Source organism: Epinephelus lanceolatus, chromosome 22 (genome assembly GCF_041903045.1).
Source record: "Epinephelus lanceolatus isolate andai-2023 chromosome 22, ASM4190304v1, whole genome shotgun sequence".
NCBI classification, from domain to species: domain Eukaryota; kingdom Metazoa; phylum Chordata; class Actinopteri; order Perciformes; family Serranidae; genus Epinephelus; species Epinephelus lanceolatus.
The window spans coordinates 22,915,718-22,937,716 of record NC_135755.1 but is presented as its reverse complement, the minus strand read 5'-3'; the positions used below and the strand labels follow the sequence as shown (position 1 = coordinate 22,937,716).

General features: G+C 41.2%; 1 protein-coding gene across 3 annotated transcripts in view; it reads left to right on the top strand.

Moving 5' to 3' along the window:
* The window catches only part of LOC117246311 (phospholipid-transporting ATPase ABCA1), a 215,661-nt gene that overhangs the window by 180,568 nt on the left and 13,094 nt on the right, over nucleotides 1-21,999 (top strand). For all 3 annotated transcript variants that reach the window (XM_078164219.1, XM_033610171.2, XM_078164218.1), the window contains 4 exons: nucleotides 35-169; nucleotides 2,899-3,002; nucleotides 4,265-4,357; nucleotides 20,288-20,531. In XM_078164219.1, the coding sequence (XP_078020345.1) occupies nucleotides 35-169; nucleotides 2,899-3,002; nucleotides 4,265-4,357; nucleotides 20,288-20,531 (576 nt within the window). The remainder of the gene's footprint in view (nucleotides 1-34; nucleotides 170-2,898; nucleotides 3,003-4,264; nucleotides 4,358-20,287; nucleotides 20,532-21,999) is intronic.

Genomic DNA, 21,999 nt, shown 5'->3' with positions numbered 1-21,999 from the left:
TAGGTTTAGTCACTTTGATTTCTGTCTTCAATAGGTGGCCGAGTGGGGGATCCAGAAACTGGGGCTGGTCAAATACTCCAGCAAGTCAGCAGGAACCTATAGCGGTGGGAACAAACGTAAACTCTCTACAGCCATAGCCCTGATTGGATGTCCCCCAGTGATTTTCCTGGTGAGAAACATCATTATTGATGTGTTGTACACGGTGAAAATGTGATACGCTGCTGTTTTATTAAGACTTAAGAGTGTAATACTTTGAATCAATATTGATGCTGTGCAGATGTTTGGATTACAGCAGATGAGTCCTTTTTCTTCCTAACAAGCACACAGAGACTTGACTGTAGTATGAAGATGACAGAGCAGGGGAATTTGGGATAACGTATGCTTGTAAAAATATGTAGAAAAAACAAGTGTGGGCCGATCAGTGTGGTAAATCCTTACTGAATTTCTCTGAGGATTACAAGTACATTACTTGTGGATGACAAGGGCGTATTTTTCAGGGGTCATTCACTGGTCATGTTTTAATTATTTTCTTTTTTCTTTTTTTATTTCCAGAAAGAGCTAATTCAAAAACGCAGAGCACACAGAGCAGTGTTTGCACCTATTAAATTCCTATTTATCAGGATTTAAAAGTGAGGGCAAAAGCATTTTCTCACTGATGGAAGATTATTGAAGGCATGACTGAGAATACACTGCGTCACATGCTTTCAATTAAGCGGCTTTAATGCGCATTAGGAAGTTGTGTCCGTTTTATTATGAGGGCCAAACTTTAATGACCTTAAATCACTCTGGGGGCTCCCTGTGGGTGCTAACTGAAGTATAAACTTTCATTAAGATTATTGCAAATTTTACTTGTTATCCCATCCACCACATCACATGGTCTAATAAAGCAGAAATATTACATTATATAAATAGATTTTAATGCCAGTTCATACTCAGAAACAGCTTGAAATGTGCAACATTATTGCTGTTTAATTGGCTGCCTGAAAACTGTAACAAATGCATTACTTTATGCTTTGAAGCAATCCATCAGATTATGCTGCTAATCACAATTTTAGTCAGGTTGTGGGTAATCCATAATGAATTACATTTACAGAATAATCTTTGCAACCGTGTCCATTTTCTGGCTTGGTTCTTGGCCTATGGAGCTGCACTTTTCCAAACCTACTTATTTACTCGCCTGGGTCAGGCTAGCGTTCACTCTGAGGCAGCAGGATAATGTGTTGTCCGTGTCTGTGTCAGTTTCAGTATTGTGTGCGAGCCCAGGGAGTCCAGGCGGCCTTGAGGCAGTGCCACGTAGGGTTTGCACAGGGACACATTGGGCACGGTGATGGAAATATCCCATGGGATTTGTAGGATTCTGCTAGTGAGAGAGAACCAGGCCTGGAACGAAACCAGCCAATGGACTGAGTACTGTCACTCTCTAATCATGCACGGACAGACTAGCCCTGAGGAAAAAGAAACAGCAAGTCACTGAGACTCTGTGTGTGTGTGTTGTGCTATGTTGGAGAGTGTTCAGTATGTGTCTCCATTATGAGTTCATGGGTATACTCAGACTTTACCTAGGCATGTCTGTGCTTTTATTTGCCCCCCCTATTTTTTTCCTCGCACTTCTTCCTCTCCCAAATGCATGTAAACACACACAGAAAGGTGACAAAACAGGGATCTTATTAATGTGTTGGGTCAGCACCAGCTGCCAGAGCAGCTTCAGTGCACCTTGGCAAACACTGGACACATCTCTGGGCCTTTGCTGGACAGATGGGACATCATTCTTCAAAAACATGTCCTTCTTTTGATGTTTTGTTGATGATGTTGGAGAGCGCTGTCCTTCACATCAATCCAAAAATCTATGATTGTTCAGTAATTTTGAGATGTGCTTACTGCTTTGTGTTGCCTGTTGCTGCTGGTTATGTTTCTCCACACAGCTATTCAGTAGGTGTGTAAAACACTAGTTTCAATAGCCTGTTAAACACAATCATTTAACAAAGAAAAAACAACTAATAACAGGCAACAACAAATAAATAATTGTAAATAATAGAAACTGGTTTAGTGCAGTACAGTTTATTTTAAACTTAAGACTTTAGACTTAACAGCAAGTATAAAATTCAACTCAATAATAATGTCAGGGTTCATAGACAAAACAATTGTTTTTTGCTAGTAATCATTATTAGCTTAGGCAATTTAAATTGCATAAATGAGCCTAGCAGCTAACAGACTTTTCCTCTACTCATAGCTTAACAAATTACTCATATTTGCATTTTTTTTGTACTCATCTTTGGTTTAAGTCGCCGCAGCTATTGATGGTTGAATGCCAGCTGGTATGCATGTTTTTTCAGCCTAACATTGTTGAAACAAAGCAGCAAATATTGGCATAACTGCGGAGGAGGTTGGGACTTCAACCTCAAAGGGGTGGGTCCAAACCAGAAGTTGTAATTCTGTGCATGAAGTTGATATGGGTTGATCAGAAGTTGCTATATTTTGTATTTAATAGAAAAAAAATATTTACATAACAATTACAGGATTGAGCTTCAGATCATTTTTCATCACAAGATTAAGAGATTGAACACTGCTTTCAAAATGAGGATTTTCCTTTCATTACGAGTGCAGATGTTGACACTTTGTACTCAGATGATACTCGCACTCCAAAAATGTACATGGTCAGATATTCATTTTCATCTGAGTATTCAACTCAGCCCTGATTAATACATCCATCCAGCTGGATGACTCCTCACACCCCTACTACTCAGGGGCTACCTTTCATTTGAGACTCATCTTCATGTCTGTTCAAACAAACATATAATTAAATGATCTGTTACAAGTCAACTTTTGCTGTTAGTGGCTATGGTACCCCTTATAATTAATATAATGTAAACTGTTCTAAAGAGGATGTATTTGTTGCAGGATGAGCCAACCACTGGGATGGACCCCAAAGCCCGGCGCTTCCTGTGGGACTGCATCCTGAGTGTTATCAAAGAAGGACGCTCAGTCATTCTCACATCACACAGGTGCAACATCACTCTTTATCTATCGATTTTCTAAGATGGATTCACAGCGCTAAGTCAAAATAGTCTTCACTGGGGAAGGCAGAGCAACCAAACTGTCCTCAAATTTAACGCGAGCTGCAGATACTGTAGTTCTAATTGATTGGAGTTACACTTTAGTTGCAAGGTATTGTTTCCTGCGTGGCAGTTAATATTGGCTGCCAGAACCACACTGGCTGCCATAAAGCTTTCATGAAGCATGAGGGCATATTGACTGACTGACACTTTTTTTTTTCGCCTCCATGAAAAGAGAAACTGTCAATATCAGTGCTGGAGTCTTTTCATTATCCAAGACTTCCTGGAGCAAAGTTAGTCCTAACTTTTTCTCCTCCAGTGTTGGCCAGTTTGGGGCATTTTGAGCGAGGAGAAAAAGCTTAAATGGCTATTTCTGTCTTTCTATTTTTTGGGTGAAACTTAAAACTTGATGGCCCAGGCCGATATGGAACATTACCAATTTATATGCCTATTCATTTTACCATTTCCCACACTGCCTGTGTTTTTTGAATCATTTGTGCCCCTGGCAGTGCATGTGAATAATCTGTGCTGTTGTTCCTTTTGAAATATATTATCCTCATTACATGTTTTCCCTTTGTGGAGAAATAAAACCATTTGTTGTCGTCCATGTGGCAGTGTGGCTGAGTGGCATCCAATCGTCCATGGCATGACCAGGTGGTTGTGTTTTGTTAAGTGGCAGATTCACCAGGTTTTACAAAGTCATAATCCTAATTGCACCATTCCTCAGAAAGGCTTCACAGGTTCTGCCTCAACTACAAATGACTCCTGCTCCAGCCCAACACCCAAAGAGAAAAAATGAGATAATAAGAACTACAGATGGCCCCTTCCTCTCCCTCTAATTACCAAATTTGTCGTCCGTTTAAGGTGTCAAAGTAGACATGTAAAAATGCTCTGATGCAAACTTTAACTGTGAATGAGAAGTAAATCAGCAGAGATCTCTATCAGTTAAATAATGTGAGTTGACACAGTATGAAATTGATTGAGTTCAACCCTTTCTAAAATACATTGCTGATCAATGCGCCAGCCTTGAATACAGAACGTTCTAGCGGTTCTAGGACAGACATGACACAAATCCCTTAAATACCCCCATTATACTAACTAGACCAGTTTCAAGATGTCATTGTCTTTCATGTGGGATGGAAGAGACTCAAGCATCTGGTATTACTGCCGCTTCTCATTTATGCAACACTCACCCCCAATTCTTTCAACAGTATGGAGGAGTGTGAAGCACTGTGCACACGCATGGCCATCATGGTAAACGGTCGCTTCAAGTGCCTCGGGAGCATCCAGCATCTGAAGAGCAGGTAAGGGTCCTTCTTTTACGACTGAGTTTGTTAGACCAAGAGCAGAATAAAAAAGAAATAAAAATAAAAAATATGCGAAGCTCCTTGAATTGAGATGAAAGAACTCTCTGTCTCCCACTGAGGTGTTCTGTTATTTATACTGTATATATAAATAACATAAGACCATGTATATTGGTAATAAAAGGGGTTTTCAAGGAAGAAAAAATAATTAATGCGTTTTTTTCTTCAATCATTTATTGCTGCAGCTAAAAGGGACTCTATGGGAGATACACAAAGAACATAATATATCTAAAGTTAGAACTCTTAGTGGTACCTCACATAAACTCAGCAATGTCATTATGATTGAAGGATTACTTCAACACTGTGGTATATACATAGTAATTTCCTCGAAGCTACAGCAGAAGCCAATTAGATTAGCTTAGCACAGAGATTGAAAACACATGGAAATGATTAGCCTGGCATGTTTAACACAGTTTTCTATGGATAAAACACACAAGATATAAACCAGGCTCTGTCTTTATGCTAAGCTAAGCTAAACAGGTGCATGCTTGCCAAGAAAATTGTGTAGTAGGCATCCCAAAATGTAAACTGTCCCTGTCCAGACATATTGTTAAATATGTAAATACTTACACTAATGCTAATAGTTCGTTTAACATGGTTTTCCCACCTACTGTAATAGAAAAAAGGGCCGGGTGCAGATCCAGTCTTTCTCCCTCATTGAGAAATTGTTGATCTGGCCTCTACCCTGCCCATTACTGCTGTTTGCAGTAGGTTTCACCAAAGATACTCTAATACACAAGATGACACACTACAGACTGCGCTAATGGTATAAAATGGCATACACTAACAGTCTCCTAAGTGGGTATGATCTTCTCTTCTGCTTATCCCTCCAGCTTGTTTGGAAGTGTTGTCAAAGCTGTGTGGATGGATGAAAGCAGATTCTAAGCATTAAAACACTATATACGCTTCCATATTTGCTCCTTGTTTTGCTACTGGTATTTATCTGCCAGCTTATTGTCTGATATCAACCCAGATCATATCAGTCTTATAATGTTGTATTTTCCCCCTCCAAAAGTAGTTAAATAATAACAATAATGGTGTTATTAGGCAAAGAAACACAAGTTTTATTTTGGTCTTAACTTTCAATTCATGGTTTAAAGTTTAAGTTTATATTGATTTCTGTCCATCCCGTTGGAAGGAAACGTCTACAGCACTGCAGTGAAACTGGACCAACAGTTCAGCACCATAGACAGAAGAGATTCTGTATTGCCAGATTGCGCAAGAGTGGCCTGCTGAGACAGAAACATGTCTCAAACTGAGTTAATTTTATCCTGATTCATCTGTCTGAAAAATGCTATTGTACTGTCAACATTTTTGGAAGGTATGTAGGTCCAGTACTTTGGTGACCGTATGGTAAAAGAATTGGTCATAATCTGACTCTGGACCACCTCTAGTCTCCTCAAAGGGCGGGGCAGTAGCAAAACCCAAGTGACACAGATACAGGAAATGACTTTCACTTTCTGCTTTCTGCAGCCCTACTAGTGCGAGGTTGACCAGTAAAAGTGCAGTGCATGTCCAGACACTAGCATTAACGTTAGAGGAAACATCAGAGAGATTTAACTGTGCGTGTTTTAGCATCAGCCAGACCATGACTCAGATGAAGAGTCTGTTGTACACCAAAATCAGTGACTAGCAGATTTATCAGAACGGTTAAGTGTGGCCTAAGTAACATCCTCTCTTTGTTTATGTTGTTTGCTAGCTTGTTAGCTTGTTGGCTAACTGTCGGTGGCTGAGACAGCATTAGTGGTTTTGAAACATACAAGAATATCTGCTACTATGGGGTGTTTGGTAGATAGTCGAAGAAGCCTCCAGGGTCAGGTTTACATCCAAAAACTGCACAGTCTACCATGTTTACTGTCAAAACTATGCTAATGCTACCTTTACTCTCCATGCTGACGAATTCACTCTTCACTTAGTGTTGGGAAGTGACTAGTTACATGTAGGCTAACTAGTTACATACAATTACATTTTTACATTACATATTACATTTTTAACAGGGTAAGTAGTAATCTATAACCTATAGTAAAGGTAAAAAAGGTGGAAAATTTCAGGTTTCTTTGCCAGTGTTGCTGGCACTAGATAGCACTTGGCTTTTGTATGCATGACGTAGCTACTCTAGTTTGCCCAGTGTAGGGTTGAATCTCAGATTTTAGGGAAGTGCACAGACATTGCCCCCTTCAGTGGAGGAATGTGAAAACCCCTCTCTGGTAACAAACATTGCACAAATACAAGTCAGTATAGCCAAGGTCAGACATTTTAGGTGACATAAACATAAGAAAAACACAATTATGAGTGTAGGGGGAGTTTTATTTTATATGAAACTCTCATTTCTATACGGTTATAGCTATGATATGATAATGTTTTCATTTGTTTCACTTAACAGGAGGCTTCTTGTCTTCATAAACCCACATATTTTGCTGCACTTTTAGTGACTCTTTACCACGATTGTATTGATTTCACATGGAGAGATCCATATGTGAAGCAAATGTGCAGACAGTCAGGTCCAAGGGTCTCAGGTTAGTGTCCCAAGTCTTTCACCATTATTTCAATTTCGCACGTTTCTCTACAGACCTATAAATTCTATTTCTACCATCCCCATCGTGCACGCCCCTAATAGGCTTCGTGCATGTCTCTTAATGCGTTTTGTTACGTCGCCATAACAGATATCCCCTGCCCCTAACTCTTAGCACTTGGGCCTGCTCTCTGATATTCATCTGACATTTCCCAAGGCCGGCACTTATGCCAGGAGCCCTGCATGTAACAGTGAGACCGATCCATTACCTTAGGTACTGTCTGGTGACATTATTACCACTCCATTGTGTGATCTTGTGATAGGAAGGACATTCTACACACACACACACACACACACACACACACACACACACACACAGACACACACACACACACACACACAAGCTACACATACGACAGGAAAATGTGGTGGCAATCGTTGGATGGGGAGAAAGATCAATACACCGGGGATGAGGGGAGGAGCGGGCCATTTTTAAAGTTGCTCCAGAGATTAGGGGAAACGCCTGGAACTGCAACGAGGGGGCAACGGTGTCAAGGGTATTTCACATTAAGTGCGTTAAAGTCATGTCATTGGCCACTGTCTTACCGTGGAGAGAGATGAGGTAGATTGTAGATAGGGCTAAAAAAGAACGAGAACGAGGGACAGTTGAGAGGCGAAGGGCTGAAAGCAGGAGAGCGATGTACCAGTCGGTCCCCCCCCCAGATGTTAGGGTAATTGACAGATTCTCTGTGTCAATTACATCCTGTCTGTAGGGGGAAGAGCAGGGTGGTGTAAATAATTTATGAACCACGCAGGAGGTATAGGATAGGTAAGAGCCATGGGAGTAAGTGGGGTGGTGAGGGAAGAAGCAGCAAACAAGGCAGGAGAACAGAGGGTTAACACATGTCCTACTTCACTCAACATGCTATCAGGTAAAAGGGAATCACACTCCACGAGACAGTCAAGTGAGCGGAAGCCAGATAAGCATGACGATTACACAGATTTTTTTTCGCCGTGCTTCTTTTAGATCTCACACGGACAATTTACATGCTGCTGAAATGCTATCGCTCAGTTCTCGCCACGCAGTGAATAATTTCTAATTAAGCATCCCTATCTCCTCAGCGCTTGGTGTAATTAATGTTTCATGAGGTGTGGGACCCTGTTAATGACTGAAAAGGCAATTAAGGACTGTCTTCTCTGTTTTCTTTTCTCGTCACTATCCCGCCACATGTTTGTGCTGCCGTGTTGCCCCCCACCCACACACACACACACACACACACTCCCCACCCCTGGTTTAGTATGTGATGCGCCATCATTTAAGTCGTTGTGAGCCTCATCAATCCAGCTTTGCAGAGTAAAACACTGAGCATCCAGTATTTTGTGTTTGTCTCCACATCTGAGTCCATAATGTGCGAATGGAGGGGCTGATTCTCACAAATGCACAAGCTGTTGCCAGTTTATAGATGGGAAGAGTTCCATCAGACAGCAGGGGTTGAAGTAGAGGTGGAAGGCATGCTGATGGAGGCAGGTGGTGCACGCCATTGTCACACGGCGTGAGCGGCTGACCTGCAAGGCTGGGGGGTGGCCACTTCCTCCACCCCACCCCCCCCCAACCCCCCAAACGTCTCCATCTCTTTTTCATCACAAGCCCCTGGAAGGAGTGCAGAAGCTCACGGCGGGAGCAGCTCTCACATTTTGACCCCCCATTGCTCACCCTCCCACATTCACCACCCCCCCATCACCTCCTCTCCCTACTCCTCTCCTTCAAAAACCTCTCACCGTATTACCCTTATTTATTCCTCCCTCTGCTACCCTCAGGTGGCGAGGCTTCCAACCCAGCCATCCAAGTGCTTGTTAGTGCTGCCCCCTTTAGTTCAGTGATGACCCTGTCTTTATCACTGAGATGCCCTTCTGCTACTTTAACAACCCCGCCTCTGTGTATCAATCAAGCCCCAAATGAGCCAAAATAGCCCATTTAAACTGCTCCAGAGGTGGTCAGCATGCGAGAGGGGCTGAAGAATTGGTTTGGGCTGTGAATTCTGAACAGTAGGGTGGCCATTTTAAGAAGCCCCTTCATTATAGTCCTCTGTGCCTGTTAAAAACATCCACCTTGCCTGTCCTGTTATTGAGACCCTCAAATCAATCACACCTCTATGAATTTATTAAAGGCTGACAGAGGAGGGGAAAAATAAATAAGTTAAAAAAAAAATTTGTGCAGGGGGCTGTAAATAGTGCTTTAGTACAGCGATGTGCTGGTATGAAAGCTCCCAGGTGTTAAGTAAACCCAAATGAAGTGGAGGAACCAATAAAAGCAGCTTCAAAGCTCCCCTATAATCTTGTCAGTTAGAAAGGACACCCACTAGCCGATGCAGGATTTTTCACTGATTGATATCATTCATATCCCCTCTTCATAGAGTACCTGCAGTAAGTACACACCGCAGCCCAGAGTCTTATTTTCTCCTTGCTTAAAGAACGTCATGATATAAAAGTGGAGGGTAAAGTGCCTTTAATGCATTAAGGTAATGCGGTGTGGGCACTGGAGAGTTTTTACAAGAGTGGTGTCTAAAAGTTTGGATCAATCCCCCCTCGAAGTTGACGTTGAGAAGTCCAATAAACTCCTTCCGGCTCACTCTGCGCCAGCTCTGCAGGTGTGCCATTAACTGAATAGTTTACAGCTTTTAAGTGCATGTCACCGGCGGAGATGGATGACAGAATAATTCTCTCTACGGTTTATGATGCATCAGCAACGTAGGTGTAATTAAGACGGCTAGAACATTGACAGCCACAGATGGTGTATTGTATACTGTACATGTCTGAGAGCTGTCTGCACTCAAAATGTTTACTATCCTTGATAGTCAGTGAGAATCCTTTATGCTTGTGGTTCTTGTATAGACATTAGTTTTAGCTTATCTTATTTTTATGCTTACAAGCATCTGCATCTACATTTGCTCCTTCAAGGTCTGCAGAAATTGCCACGGGGCTCTAAGCTTTTTATTATGTCCGCGTTGAACTGCCAGTATGCATGTTTGAAAATCCTGTAGTAATAATTTTACAGGCCAGATGATGGCCTTCATGTGAAATTACTTTTGAAACACAATATTGCATGCCAACACCTTGTAAAAATGTCTCAACATAGAAGCAGGTTGTCAAAACGTATCACTAAGGGGAGACTGAAGAGTTTTATTTGTACCAATAATCTTAACTCAAGGTCCAACTGCTGCCTTTTACCTGAAGCTTTCGATTGCATCTTATTACTACTATTGCTGCAAAACTACTATTTCCAAGGTCAAAATTGAACTTCACGCCTAAAGAAACAGGTCACCCCCAAATCAAAATACATATTTTCCTCTTACCTGTACTGCTATTTATCATCTAGATTGTTTTTGGTGTGAGTTGCAAAGTGTTGGAGATATCGACCGTACAGATGTCTGCCCTCTTTTCAATATAATGGAACTAGATGGCACTCGGCTTGTGGTGGTCGAATCCCCCCCCCCCAAAAAAAAAATACATTTGTTAAAACTCAACGGTAATGTCTCTTTCCAGAAATCATGGCCCCGTTACTTCATAATCCACAGACCTTGATGTGGGCAGTTTCATGTAGAAATTATTGGCCTGTTACTACACCCACCAACTATATCACCGCACAGAAGGAAAAAGCATTTACTGCTAACCTAGCACCGCTAAGCTAGCTAATATTACAGCTCAGCCAAGGAGGAGGATGTCATAAATGTCTGCATCTCGCACTGTCACAAGCAGGAGCTTTTTGTACATGAGTAGATGCACACTTCCTTCGGTGTGGTGATACGGTTGGTGAGTGTATTTTGGTAGAAAGAAAATAGCTGCTTCCAGCAAATGCTTACAACAAGGTCTGTGGATTATCTTGAGTAACCAAGTTATGATTTCTGGTAAGAGACATTGTTGAGTTTTTCAAATTGACTTGTTGGTGCTTTGAGTACTACAAGCTGATAGCCATCAAGTTCCATTTTATTCGAGAGAGGGCAGACATCTCTACGGCCGATATCTCCAACATTCCTGCTTGTGAGAGCAAATTTCCAAATGCATTTTTTTGGCCCTTTGAACACCACAAGGTGAGTGCCATCTAGTTCCATTATACTGGAGAGAAGACAGACATGTCAATGGTCGATATCTTCAACTCTCTGCAACTCACTCCCAACAATCTAGATGAGATAAACAGCACTAGAGGTAGGAGGAAAAGTATGTACTAAAGTTCAAGTTACTTTGACTGCTCCAAATCTCACTTTGATTTTTCATTACTGCACACTTTGCACTCCAGCCGATAACTTACAATGAAAATTCTATTTTTTTACATTGTCAAAGACTCATTCAGTTAGCAAGCTCATGACCATCACTTGGTAGTTTTCATATATTAATTTCAGATGAATCAAACCTATAATGCATCAGCTTTCTTTATGTCTTTCCTGATTGGACAGAGATCAACTATCCATCTGTCCCTCTATCCCCTCATCCACCCATCTATCCTCACCCTGCCTGTGGAGCCTCTGCCTAGAGCTCCGTCAGCTCCCCCTCCAGGAACTGAGGAAGTTTTTTGGATGACTTCCTGCCTGATCAAAGCGTCAGACCACCCAAGCCACACTGTGACCTCTTGCCCCGCGTCCGCCCTCCCCCCTGCGGGCACAAATACAAGGTTTGGCAGTGGCGAGGGTGACCTTTCTAGACTCCCTCAGATGAAGGAAGGCAGCAGAATTATTTTTCTGCCTGTCATGCCCTTATCTGTGTCTGGCTGTTGTTTGTTTTAAATTACATGGAAGAACGACTTTCCAGCAGAGCAGGGTGGAGGAGAGGATTGAGGCAGAATAATGAAAATGAAGAAGAGAGAACTGCAGCACTGACATTACAGTGTCTCTGCCATGCTGTGTTGAGCTGCTGTATCATATCTCTAATGTAAAATATTACGAAAGGATTAGTTGTGACAATGTGGCGCAGTCATGACTTTATCCATTCATTATTCTCTCTATGCTATATTCAACCCCAAATTGCCAAGATCTTGCTTTTAGCTTTAAAATCACCAGTCACCAGTTAAAAGCTAATTAATTGTTTCAAGCTTGCTGCGCTATTGTTATGAACACACAATATAGTGCAGGCTCTGTTTAAAGACATCTAAGCCTACCTTCCCCTACACAGGCAGAGTTTATTTGAGGAGAGCCGAGGCAGACAGTGTATCAAAGATGAAAGAACTTGTTTTGTTGTGAATATAGAGGCAGTAAAAAATGATGAATATGAAAGAAAGATATTTTTCCCAAAGTGCTGCACAGAGGCCCTGTGTAGCTGCAGACAGAAGGAAAATAAAAGTAAGGTAGGCAGGGAGAGAGAGTGAAGGGAAGCTAATTGATAAGCCTTTTTACTGTCACTGACAAGCAGCATTTCATTACCCACGTATGCCCCAAACCATTTCACCAAACCCTTTAGCCACAATGCCTCCTGGCCTTATTGGATTTTTGCAAAAATGTTTTTGCATCTTGGCTGAGCTTGACAGTCCTTGGACAAAGCGCATTTCCTGAGCCAGCAGCTATAATAAACACAAGGGGATTATAGTCATAGTCTTGATTGGATGATGAATTAAGCTTGATGTGTGAGGATGGCTGTGATGTGGTGGTGGTGGTGGTGGTGTCTGATTACAGACTGTGTACTCTGTTGCATCTTATAAAAATCATCAGAAATGATGCAGCTTTACACAATGAGAGATGTGTTCTGGCTGTACTTAATATAAAATGTGCCACTCACGGAAGATGGTGCTGTGTGTGCAGATCAAAGCAGATAAGGGAGTTGTGACACACTGTAGTGTGTCTTTTGGTGACAGGACAGCCACGGTGACAATATTTGACATAAAGTGGGAGAAGCCATGCATTATTTAGGGAAGTATTTTTTATTATTTATTTTTCTATAGCCTGGTTATTCACAGTTTTTTCCCATTTACCCATTGCTGTTGAAGGTTACTAGTTTCCTGCCCTTGAATTTTATAAAGCCCAGACTTTGCAAAACTTTTATTATAAATCAGACCTGTTTATTAACACATACAGTGGTCTTAGATTGACATATTTTCTTTAAGCAAATTGAGCATAACAATATCATACTGTTTTTACCACATACTGTATAAAAATAATGGATGTAGCCACTGTGATGTCACCCAATTGTTTGTGAACTCCAATATCTTGGGGGGTTTTTTGGAGCCAGTACAACCCACACAGTTGTCATGAATGGGGTCGTGAGCTATTGAGTAGGCTTGGGCAGTATCAAGATGTTTAAGTATGCCAAGGTATTTAGAAATCTGGACAGTATGATTTTCAATACTGTCAAATATACAGATGCTCCTCTTTCTATTAAACACATATGGAGATGCTGTATTAAGGATGTATTGTTAATATTGTGCATCATGTGCCACTAGTGCCACACATATATACTGTCATATATGTATACCGCAGTGAAAGATATGAAGGTATGAAAAAATATTTCCTAAGCTTTCTATAGAGATCAAACCCGTTTTTTTGTAACCATTTTGGCATTATAACATGGGGGTCTGTGGGAATTGACTGGCTTTGGATCCAGCCTCAAGTGGCCATTTGAGGAACTGCACTTTTCAACACTTGTACGTTGGCTTTATTTTTCCAGCCCCATTTGGTTTGCACTTTATTATTGTCCAAATATGTGTTATATTTATAACTTTTTAACACCTTGAGGACTCTTAGCAAAGCATGTGATTCCCCAGTACCTGACAAAGAGCCATCCTCAGGTCAAAATGTACAAAGTTCAAACAGGAGATTTGAGAGATAAGTTCATTGTACACTCTTTTGAACTGAGCACCTGGCCAAGATAGATGTGCATGTGTTTTCACACTAATCGTTATTAGTAAAGTATTAAACACACAATTTTATTCATGAACCTTGAATACCGAATGTGGCCAGATGAGCATATTACATTAACAAGTACCCATTAACAAGTACCAAGTCCCACAGTATAATATCCCTGATTATTAAAAGCCTTGTATGCCTAATTTAATTGGCAAATATGAATCATAATTATATCAGGGTGGAATGTAGTCATGAAAATAACAAATTAAGGAGTTTGAATACTTACTGAAGAGAGCTTCTTAAAGAAGGACAAAGCAGTGCCACCATGATATAATTTCTTTTGTGTTGTAACACCAGAGTCATTGAGAACCCTGCTCCTCTGATGATCATGATAATCCTGCTTTTCCATTTGCACTTTGAGCTTATGAAGCTATACATATATATATACAGTGAATGCCTGAAAAAGAACAGTGTTTTATAGCAAGGCTGAGCAGGGCTCAGGTCAGTGTGGAGTATAATTTGCATCGGTTGAAAGGCTGTCTAAAGGGCACCTGCTTAATGAAGCGCTAACATGCTGATACTTGCAGGGCACCCATAGTTTTATCCACATGATGTGTACTACATAACATGTCTTAGAGGTTCATGGGGATGCTTTTGATCACCCATGGTGTGCAGCCCCTGAGGAGATCACAGTGCAGGCACAGTTCTCAGATCCTCCCAATATACTGTAGTCGGCTTGACACAGATGTGGTTGAGGAAGGGTAGCATGCGATTATGTCAACTGCATCATAAAATGGGAAATACTAGTTAGGGCTGTCCTGGATGCCATTTTTTGGGCTCAGGAGCTTTGGTAGTAATAAAACAGTAAATATTAAAAGCTTTCGGAGTTGGGGGTGTTGCTGAACTCAGCTAGGAGTCAGCCAGACATTTTGTATGACATAGACATGCAGCAAGTGTCTTTCAGTTTAATTGAAGGCATTAGTTTTTAAGGATTCTGATATTCTACAGTCTTATTGTTTGTATTTTGACTTGTTCATAAAACATTTTCCAAAAGGTTTGGTGTGTTTTATGCGTGTTTGTCACCCTGAAGGGTTCGGTTGAATGAGGTCCTATCTATGCCCTTGTTCTTACATAACAGATTGTGACAGTATTTCTCATCATGGATACATTTTAGGCCTGTATAAATGCTTACTATCGTTCAATCAGGAGTGACTCATTGTGAGAGAAAATAGTTATTGACATGTGCACACAAGTATGAAAAATGTGAAAAGTCTTAAGCGATAAGACCCCATTGTGATATAATCTATTCCAGGAGGTTGGTAAGGATGTAGTAGATCAGGGAGTGTAGACATAGGTAGGGTAGTGGTGGTGATGAGATGAAATGAAGAGGGAGCTGAGGATCTGGATGTGAAGAGGAATGGGCTTTGATGAGCTGGTCCTGGGCTCTGGATAGGGTGGTTGACAGATTTAAAGTTTGGCAATAGCAACCTGAATGGCTGAAGGTTATTGTGGCAAAGTCTGATTGGCTAACTAGGAGAGGGAACACTCATAGTCAGCTGATTGGTTGAAGTGGTGGGAGTAGGATAGAGAGAGAGAATTGTGAATGGATATAGCATAAAGAAAGTCTTCCTGACTGAACTTAGGCTGAGCTTCATTAGGCTCCGAATCTAAGACGATGCCTAACAGCAGAGATGGGGACTCGAGCCATTGTGACTTGGACTCGAGTCGACTCGAGTCGCTGTTTTGATGACTTGTGACTTGACTTGACAAAAAATAAAAGACTTGAGACTTGACTCGGACTTGGGAGTTAAAGACTTGGGACTTGACTTGAGACACAATGACTTGAATGACTTGAGTGTTATTCACATCATGTTTTCGGTTAGAATATAAAATTAATAAATTAATTTAAAAAAATAATGTCGATTACCCGGTAGGAGTGCAGGCTGAGAACGGCGTTGTCATGATTGGATCACTACCCTGTCAATCAGTCATGCCCTCTCTACGTACCTTACGTGTTTATTGGTGAAACAGGCCCTCTTATGTCAGATAGGCATCAACATGTCAGTGGGAGGGGTACTGAGAGTCATTGTCTGCGGCTTTCGGAATTACCATTATTACAGCAAAAGACGAACAGCACAGTGCAAGACATGCCACATAAACATCTCGGACAGCCAGGCGACAACTTCAAACTTTGTTCGTCATTTGAAGAGCCATTCTGCCCAGTAAGTGCTTGTCAATTAGCTAATATTATCTGGTTAGTCAGTAGTTAGCTAACGTTAGCTTGATACAATACGGGGGTGGGGTGGGGGGGGGTGGGTCGGTTTGGTGGAACTTGTTTTTTAATTTATTTGTTAACATTAACCCCAGAAAACGTGAGCGAACATTCCGACCGGTTCATCACAAGACCGGCTGTACGTTTTATGAACAAGCAACACAGGGTTAAATGAGCTAAATGGGTGATTTTGGCCGCTGCCTTGGTTAGTGTGTGTGTGTATGTGCGTGTGTGTGTGTGTGTGTGTCGCATGGGGGTCATCCCTGCAAAGTAAACATTGCAGCGATGAAGTCAGTGTTTACTGACAGTTACTTATATCTTGTCTTTTCACTTTATTAAGAACAGATTCTGCAGGTAAAATTACAATAATAAGATGACTTGACTTGGACTTGACTTGACCTATTACAGGACTTGACTTGACTTGACATAACCTGTGACTTGACTTGACTTGCTCAAGAAAAAATGACTTGAGACTTACTTGAGACTTACTTGAGACTTGCACATGTGTGACTTGGTCCCATCTCTGCCTAACAGAACTCTGTGAGACCAAATTGCTGAAACTGTACATATGCGGCAATAAATTTTAAGGTATACAATGCAGGATTTATGGTTACTTTTTTTTTTTTTTTTTTTTGAACACATTCGCCAACAAAAGTGAAAGTTAAAGGCAACCCAGATTCACTCTTATTTGGTGTTTTACCTCAATATATTTGCAATTTTGGCACTGTAATTCTTGGTTGCTTGGTCACGACCTCTTTATAAAAAGCCCCATCCTCACCTGAGCGCTGTGGGGTTTAAAAGGGATTACTTCTGTTTAAGTCTATAAACCGGTTAAGATTAGTGTTAATTTTTTCTTTATTGTAATAAAGAGAAATACAAATGTCTATTAAAATACCAAATTTAAAAACCAAGTACCTACCCAAACAATGAATAAAACAATCAAATAGTTGAATATTCAAGTCAAAACCTAGAAATTGTTCAGTCATTGCTGCACATTGTCTGCATTTGTTTGTGTCATTCTGATGCCTTATTGCTTCCTCAATATAGCCAATTTAAATGTGTTTGAATTAAACTTTATTTTCACTGTGATATCAAACCACCATGCCAGTAAACACCAAATCTTAGCAAGACTTCCTAATTTCTTTAGTACAGTCTTCAGTTACAGCTCCTGTTGTGCATTGTGTGACAGGATACAGAGGTCATGGTTATAATGATGTAGCAAGTGATTTGTCAACATGCCAGCTCCAGTAAATTTATGTCCATGTACTACTACATCTGCTTGTATTCTGGCTTGTCCAATCATGATGCAAGAAAATTCCAGTTAAGCAGGGTTCAGACCTGCCAGTCAGTGCGTCTTGGCATGATTCTAGAGGTGGCATTAAAAAGACACTCATGCATTCTTAATGGGAGGGAATGTTAGATAAGCATTCCCATATACGCTTTATGCAAAGTTACACTATTCTTGCACTGTGGCTCTTCAACTTGAAGCAGTCATGTTTTAACTTAAGGGACTCGGTTACCCATGGGGTCCATTCATTGTGCTTCTCAGTACCACCACAGAGCTTCACTTCCTCTCTCACTCCCTTTGGGATCGTGTAGGCCTGCAGTTTATTCACCATATCTCTAATTGCCACTAAGGGAGCCGCTGACTCTCGTTGCATGTTGCTCTGTACCAGCCCACAATGGACATTTCCATGAGTAAATCCAACATTAGGGAATTAATTAGGCAGAAAACAATGGGTCATAAGAGTGCTAACGACAGAATAACAAGGCAGTCTTATTTGGTGCTCACCAGACGTAGCATACAACCAGTAAGATGCAGAATGCTAATTAGCTTTAGAGCTTAGCTGTGGCGTATTTTCATCTGGGACAATTTTTAATGTCTAGGAGTATTGTTCCTGTTATAAAGTTAAACCAGTAGAGCATGTTGACATATTTTCAAAACAGTGGATGTTAAAGCATTTATATGCTCTGTGCATTACTTATTATAAACACCCACTAATGTAGAAGCTCTTGTAAAAGAATCCTTAGACAAAGTTTTATGTTCAGACTGTTAAAGCAGCAATAATTTATATTTTGCCCCTTGAGGGGAGCGGAACAACCTGTGAACACAACATTGACATATTATCACCATATAACTGTTATAAACGGTTGGCTGTTTGCATATATTCAGCAAACACCGAGGAACATAAACACTGATTTGGAGTCGTCTGTCTGGTAGTCTCGCCACCAGACAATCAGAGCTCTCCGCCTTCTGATAGTCTGGGGACACTCCTTTCTAAAGTGTGTTTAACACACCAGCGAAAATGGCCGGCAACAAAGCAACGCCTCTTGCATTTTTGAAAAGGACACACCTTCTCGGAAATGTGTGCTCCTCCTTTTCTCGTCCGCAAGGAAACAAACACACAGAGAGCTTGAAAATGGATGCCGAGAGATTTAACTCCGTTTTATCAAACGTGTGCCATGAAGAAAATATTTTTTCCAGCAGATGTCTTAGTTACAACATTATTGAGCTAACTGGAGTAGTTTCATGTCGTATCTGACAACGGGAGGCTTTTAACAGATGACGTCTTGATGTTAGCTTTGCTGCTAGTGTTAGCTGTCCCTGTCAGCTGCAGCCACTGATGCTTTCTAGACATCGTGATTTCCTAAAACTGAATAAATACCACACATAGCAACACAAAACTGCTTTGCTAGCTCAATCATGTTGTAACTAAGATATCCGCTGGAAAAGATATTTTTTTCACGGACCGTTTAATGAGTTATTACCTATTACAGACACTGCTAACGGCTAACAGGGCTAACAGCTAACGGTTAGCCCAGCTAAACATGCACACAGAAATAGTAATGTTTGTTCAATCATTGTGTTTATAGACTTTACAAACATCGGATTAGTCCAAACGGTGATACAGTGATGTGAAAAACGTGATATATAGGCTATATATATAGCTAAAAGCTCTGCTGGTTTTCTACCTGGAAGTATTTGTAAACAACAAGGCGATTCCCTCTATAGTCCGGCCGGACGGATGAGTCATGGCCTTGTAAAAGATTATGTTTGTTTCTTTTAGTTGGCGAGAATGTGTTGCCGCAAACGCGACAAACATCCACTAACTTTGACGGCGTTTTCTGCGAGCACGGCTGAGCCATTTTGTACCGCTACACGTGTTTCTAGTGGGACTATGTTTACAAGCACAAGAGTTCAGCGAGCCACCGAAGGACCGTCCTGCAGATTTACTATTGGTTCTGCAACGTAGGGAGTTTTTTTAAACTCTGAAATTGTTTCCGCCCATCTAAACACAAAATCAGGGAGAAAGTCATCAGTCTTTAGTTAAGCAAAGCGTCTAAAGACTGACTCGTGAGTCTATCTGTCTGGCAGCTCCTAAATGTGAATCCCATATTCACCCTCTTTTTAGCTCTGCTTTGCTCTCCACCAACAGCTGTTTGATGTTGGGCAGGTAGTGTATCGCAGCTAAAGAGCTAAAACACTGCATAGAACTAAGGGAAACATAGAGTTGGGTGCTAATTCTCTGTGGTTTTGTCACAACTAGTGCCCCCTCTCACATTACACATAATCATTTGTTCCATTGCTAATATAAAATCTTTTTAAAGTGCAGCTTTGAAGTGGAACACCATAAATTCTTATGGTTTCTTATGATGTTTTCAACCCTCTCTGGCATCAGGAGGCAAAAAAATGCCAGAGGATTCACAGTCTTATTTGGGATGCAATCTTGTGGGATAGTGGTTGTCGAACTTGCATTATGCATATAGCATAACTTACAGAATATATCCCTTCCACACAATGGTCAAAATGGATTTCCCAGCACAATATCTTTCTCTGCATAGAGATCTCTCCTAATTTATTGGTTGTCAGATGAAGCTTAGTGGCTAGCATACCTATGTAATTATTATTTCACTTATACAAAACAAGATTTGTTGTTTTTGAATACTTTTTTTTGTTTGTTTTGAGTTAGCAACATTGTTGTGCTGTTGAAGGCGAGCTGCTTTTGCTTTCAGCTGCGTGTGTCTCACCTGCTTCTCCAATTCACACATCCAGCAAGCTTAAAATGGTGAGAAATATTAGACCATTTATATTTTGTCATCTCTTTTGCTGCCTGTCTCGTCTCTTTCTTCCAGTACACCATCCTATTATCCACTGCACCATGCTGCAGCCACAGGAGAATAGAAAAAGTTCATTATTTAAATGACCAGCCATGTTTGTTTTTTTTAACTCAAAGCTTAATTGTGGCGCCTTGTTCTAGGTTTGGTGATGGCTACACAGTGATTGTGAGGGTTGGTGGCTCTCCCCCTGCTCTGAAGCCAGTCGAGGACTTCGTCCAGCAGTCCTTTCCAGGCAGCGTCCTGAAGGAGAAGCATCACAACACGCTGCAGTATCAGCTCCCGTACACACAGGGAGCTCTGGCCAACATCTTCAGTCAGTTCAGCAGCCATCAGCAGAGGCTGGGCGTGGAAGACTACTCTGTGTCCCAGACCACACTGGATCAGGTAAGGCCCCAAAAAATGTGAAAGTGGCTGAGCTTCAATTTAGGTTGAGTTCTTTATCATTTGCCCTCAGCTGGATAAGTGAAAGTATGGCAGACATGTACAATTTAATGATATACATTTCTGCTTATTGTGGAGAAAATTACATGAAGTACATATTTACATCCTCTCAGCATCAAATGGACCCATGACATTTCTAAAGGTGAATATACTGCCTCTTTGATCAATATCCCACAGCATCATTCTCCAAGGTAAAGGTAAAAATCAATCCATGGAAATCTCATCTCCAACCATTGTTACAACTGTAGGAAGCCAGCGATGCAATTTTTTCAATCTCTTGATCTTCATCTCTTCCATATTGCTCCCAGACATGGCAGCACTATATTTGCAAAACATATTCACAAGGCTTTTTTTTTTTTTTTTTTTTACTTGTACACATGCTCTGAAATCTGAAAAAGGAACAGGAGCAAAAACAAACCATGCACATCATAAGCAATTACACAGAAGCTCCATAATGTGCGAGACATTTCCGTTTTGCCTCGGGTATTGGTAGTCTAAATTGTGGAAACTCGATTATTTCCAAATGTTTGTTTTTGGCACATAGTTGGTGGTGACGCATTTGTCTTTATCCAAATGTACTATCAGTGCTGGAGTGCCTCTGAATCTACTGTAGTTGGAAAAGTTGTTCTGCATTTTGACAAAAAAAAGTGGAGTTGAGCATGGAAGTGGAGTTGTTCAATAATTCATTTTTGAGAGCAAAACATCAGCTCGTTTCAGCTTGTACAGTAGCAGGGGATGCACAATTTGACTCCAGATTTCACTTCTGACATGGGCAACATTTAGGCCGACTGCAGAGCATCCTAAGCCACATCCTATTGTCCCACTGTAATTCTGTGGTGTGTCAGCTCAGTTTAACGGATCATTAGGTCATCAGTCAGTGCATTCAGCATTTTAAGTGCTCTCCATTAATGCAAGCCTGCTCAGTACATGATAAGATTTAAAGATCTATCATTGCCCACACTTTGTCCTTTCCCATTTAGACTGTCAGACTGACCAATGAGGACTACACTGAGTTTGTGTAGCCAACACAGTTCAGCCGCCAGGTCCCAGTATTGATCAAGAATCCGGACTGAGGTTGTTTTTTTTTTATAAATATAAAAAGCTCCCCTGGCCAGTGTCCTTTTTTTATTCCAGCCCAAGTGCAGTAGCTAGACCCCCTGATTGGTGAGATAAAGTGAGCACCGCATGTTACGGGCTGGCTTCACCTTGTGTTTTCCAAATGGCCCCAGGGACCCAATGCAATCAGGCACTAGAGGTGAATGTGAGTGTGAGTGTGTCTGGTCTTGCAAGCCCGCCATTAGCTCAGCAGCAGAAGACCAGGTGGGAGGTGAGGATGACTTCTGAGGGGTCCAGGCAGGTCATCGAATCACCCCGTCATGCGAGGGAGGGGAAGCGCGTCTTCTTGCCTTTA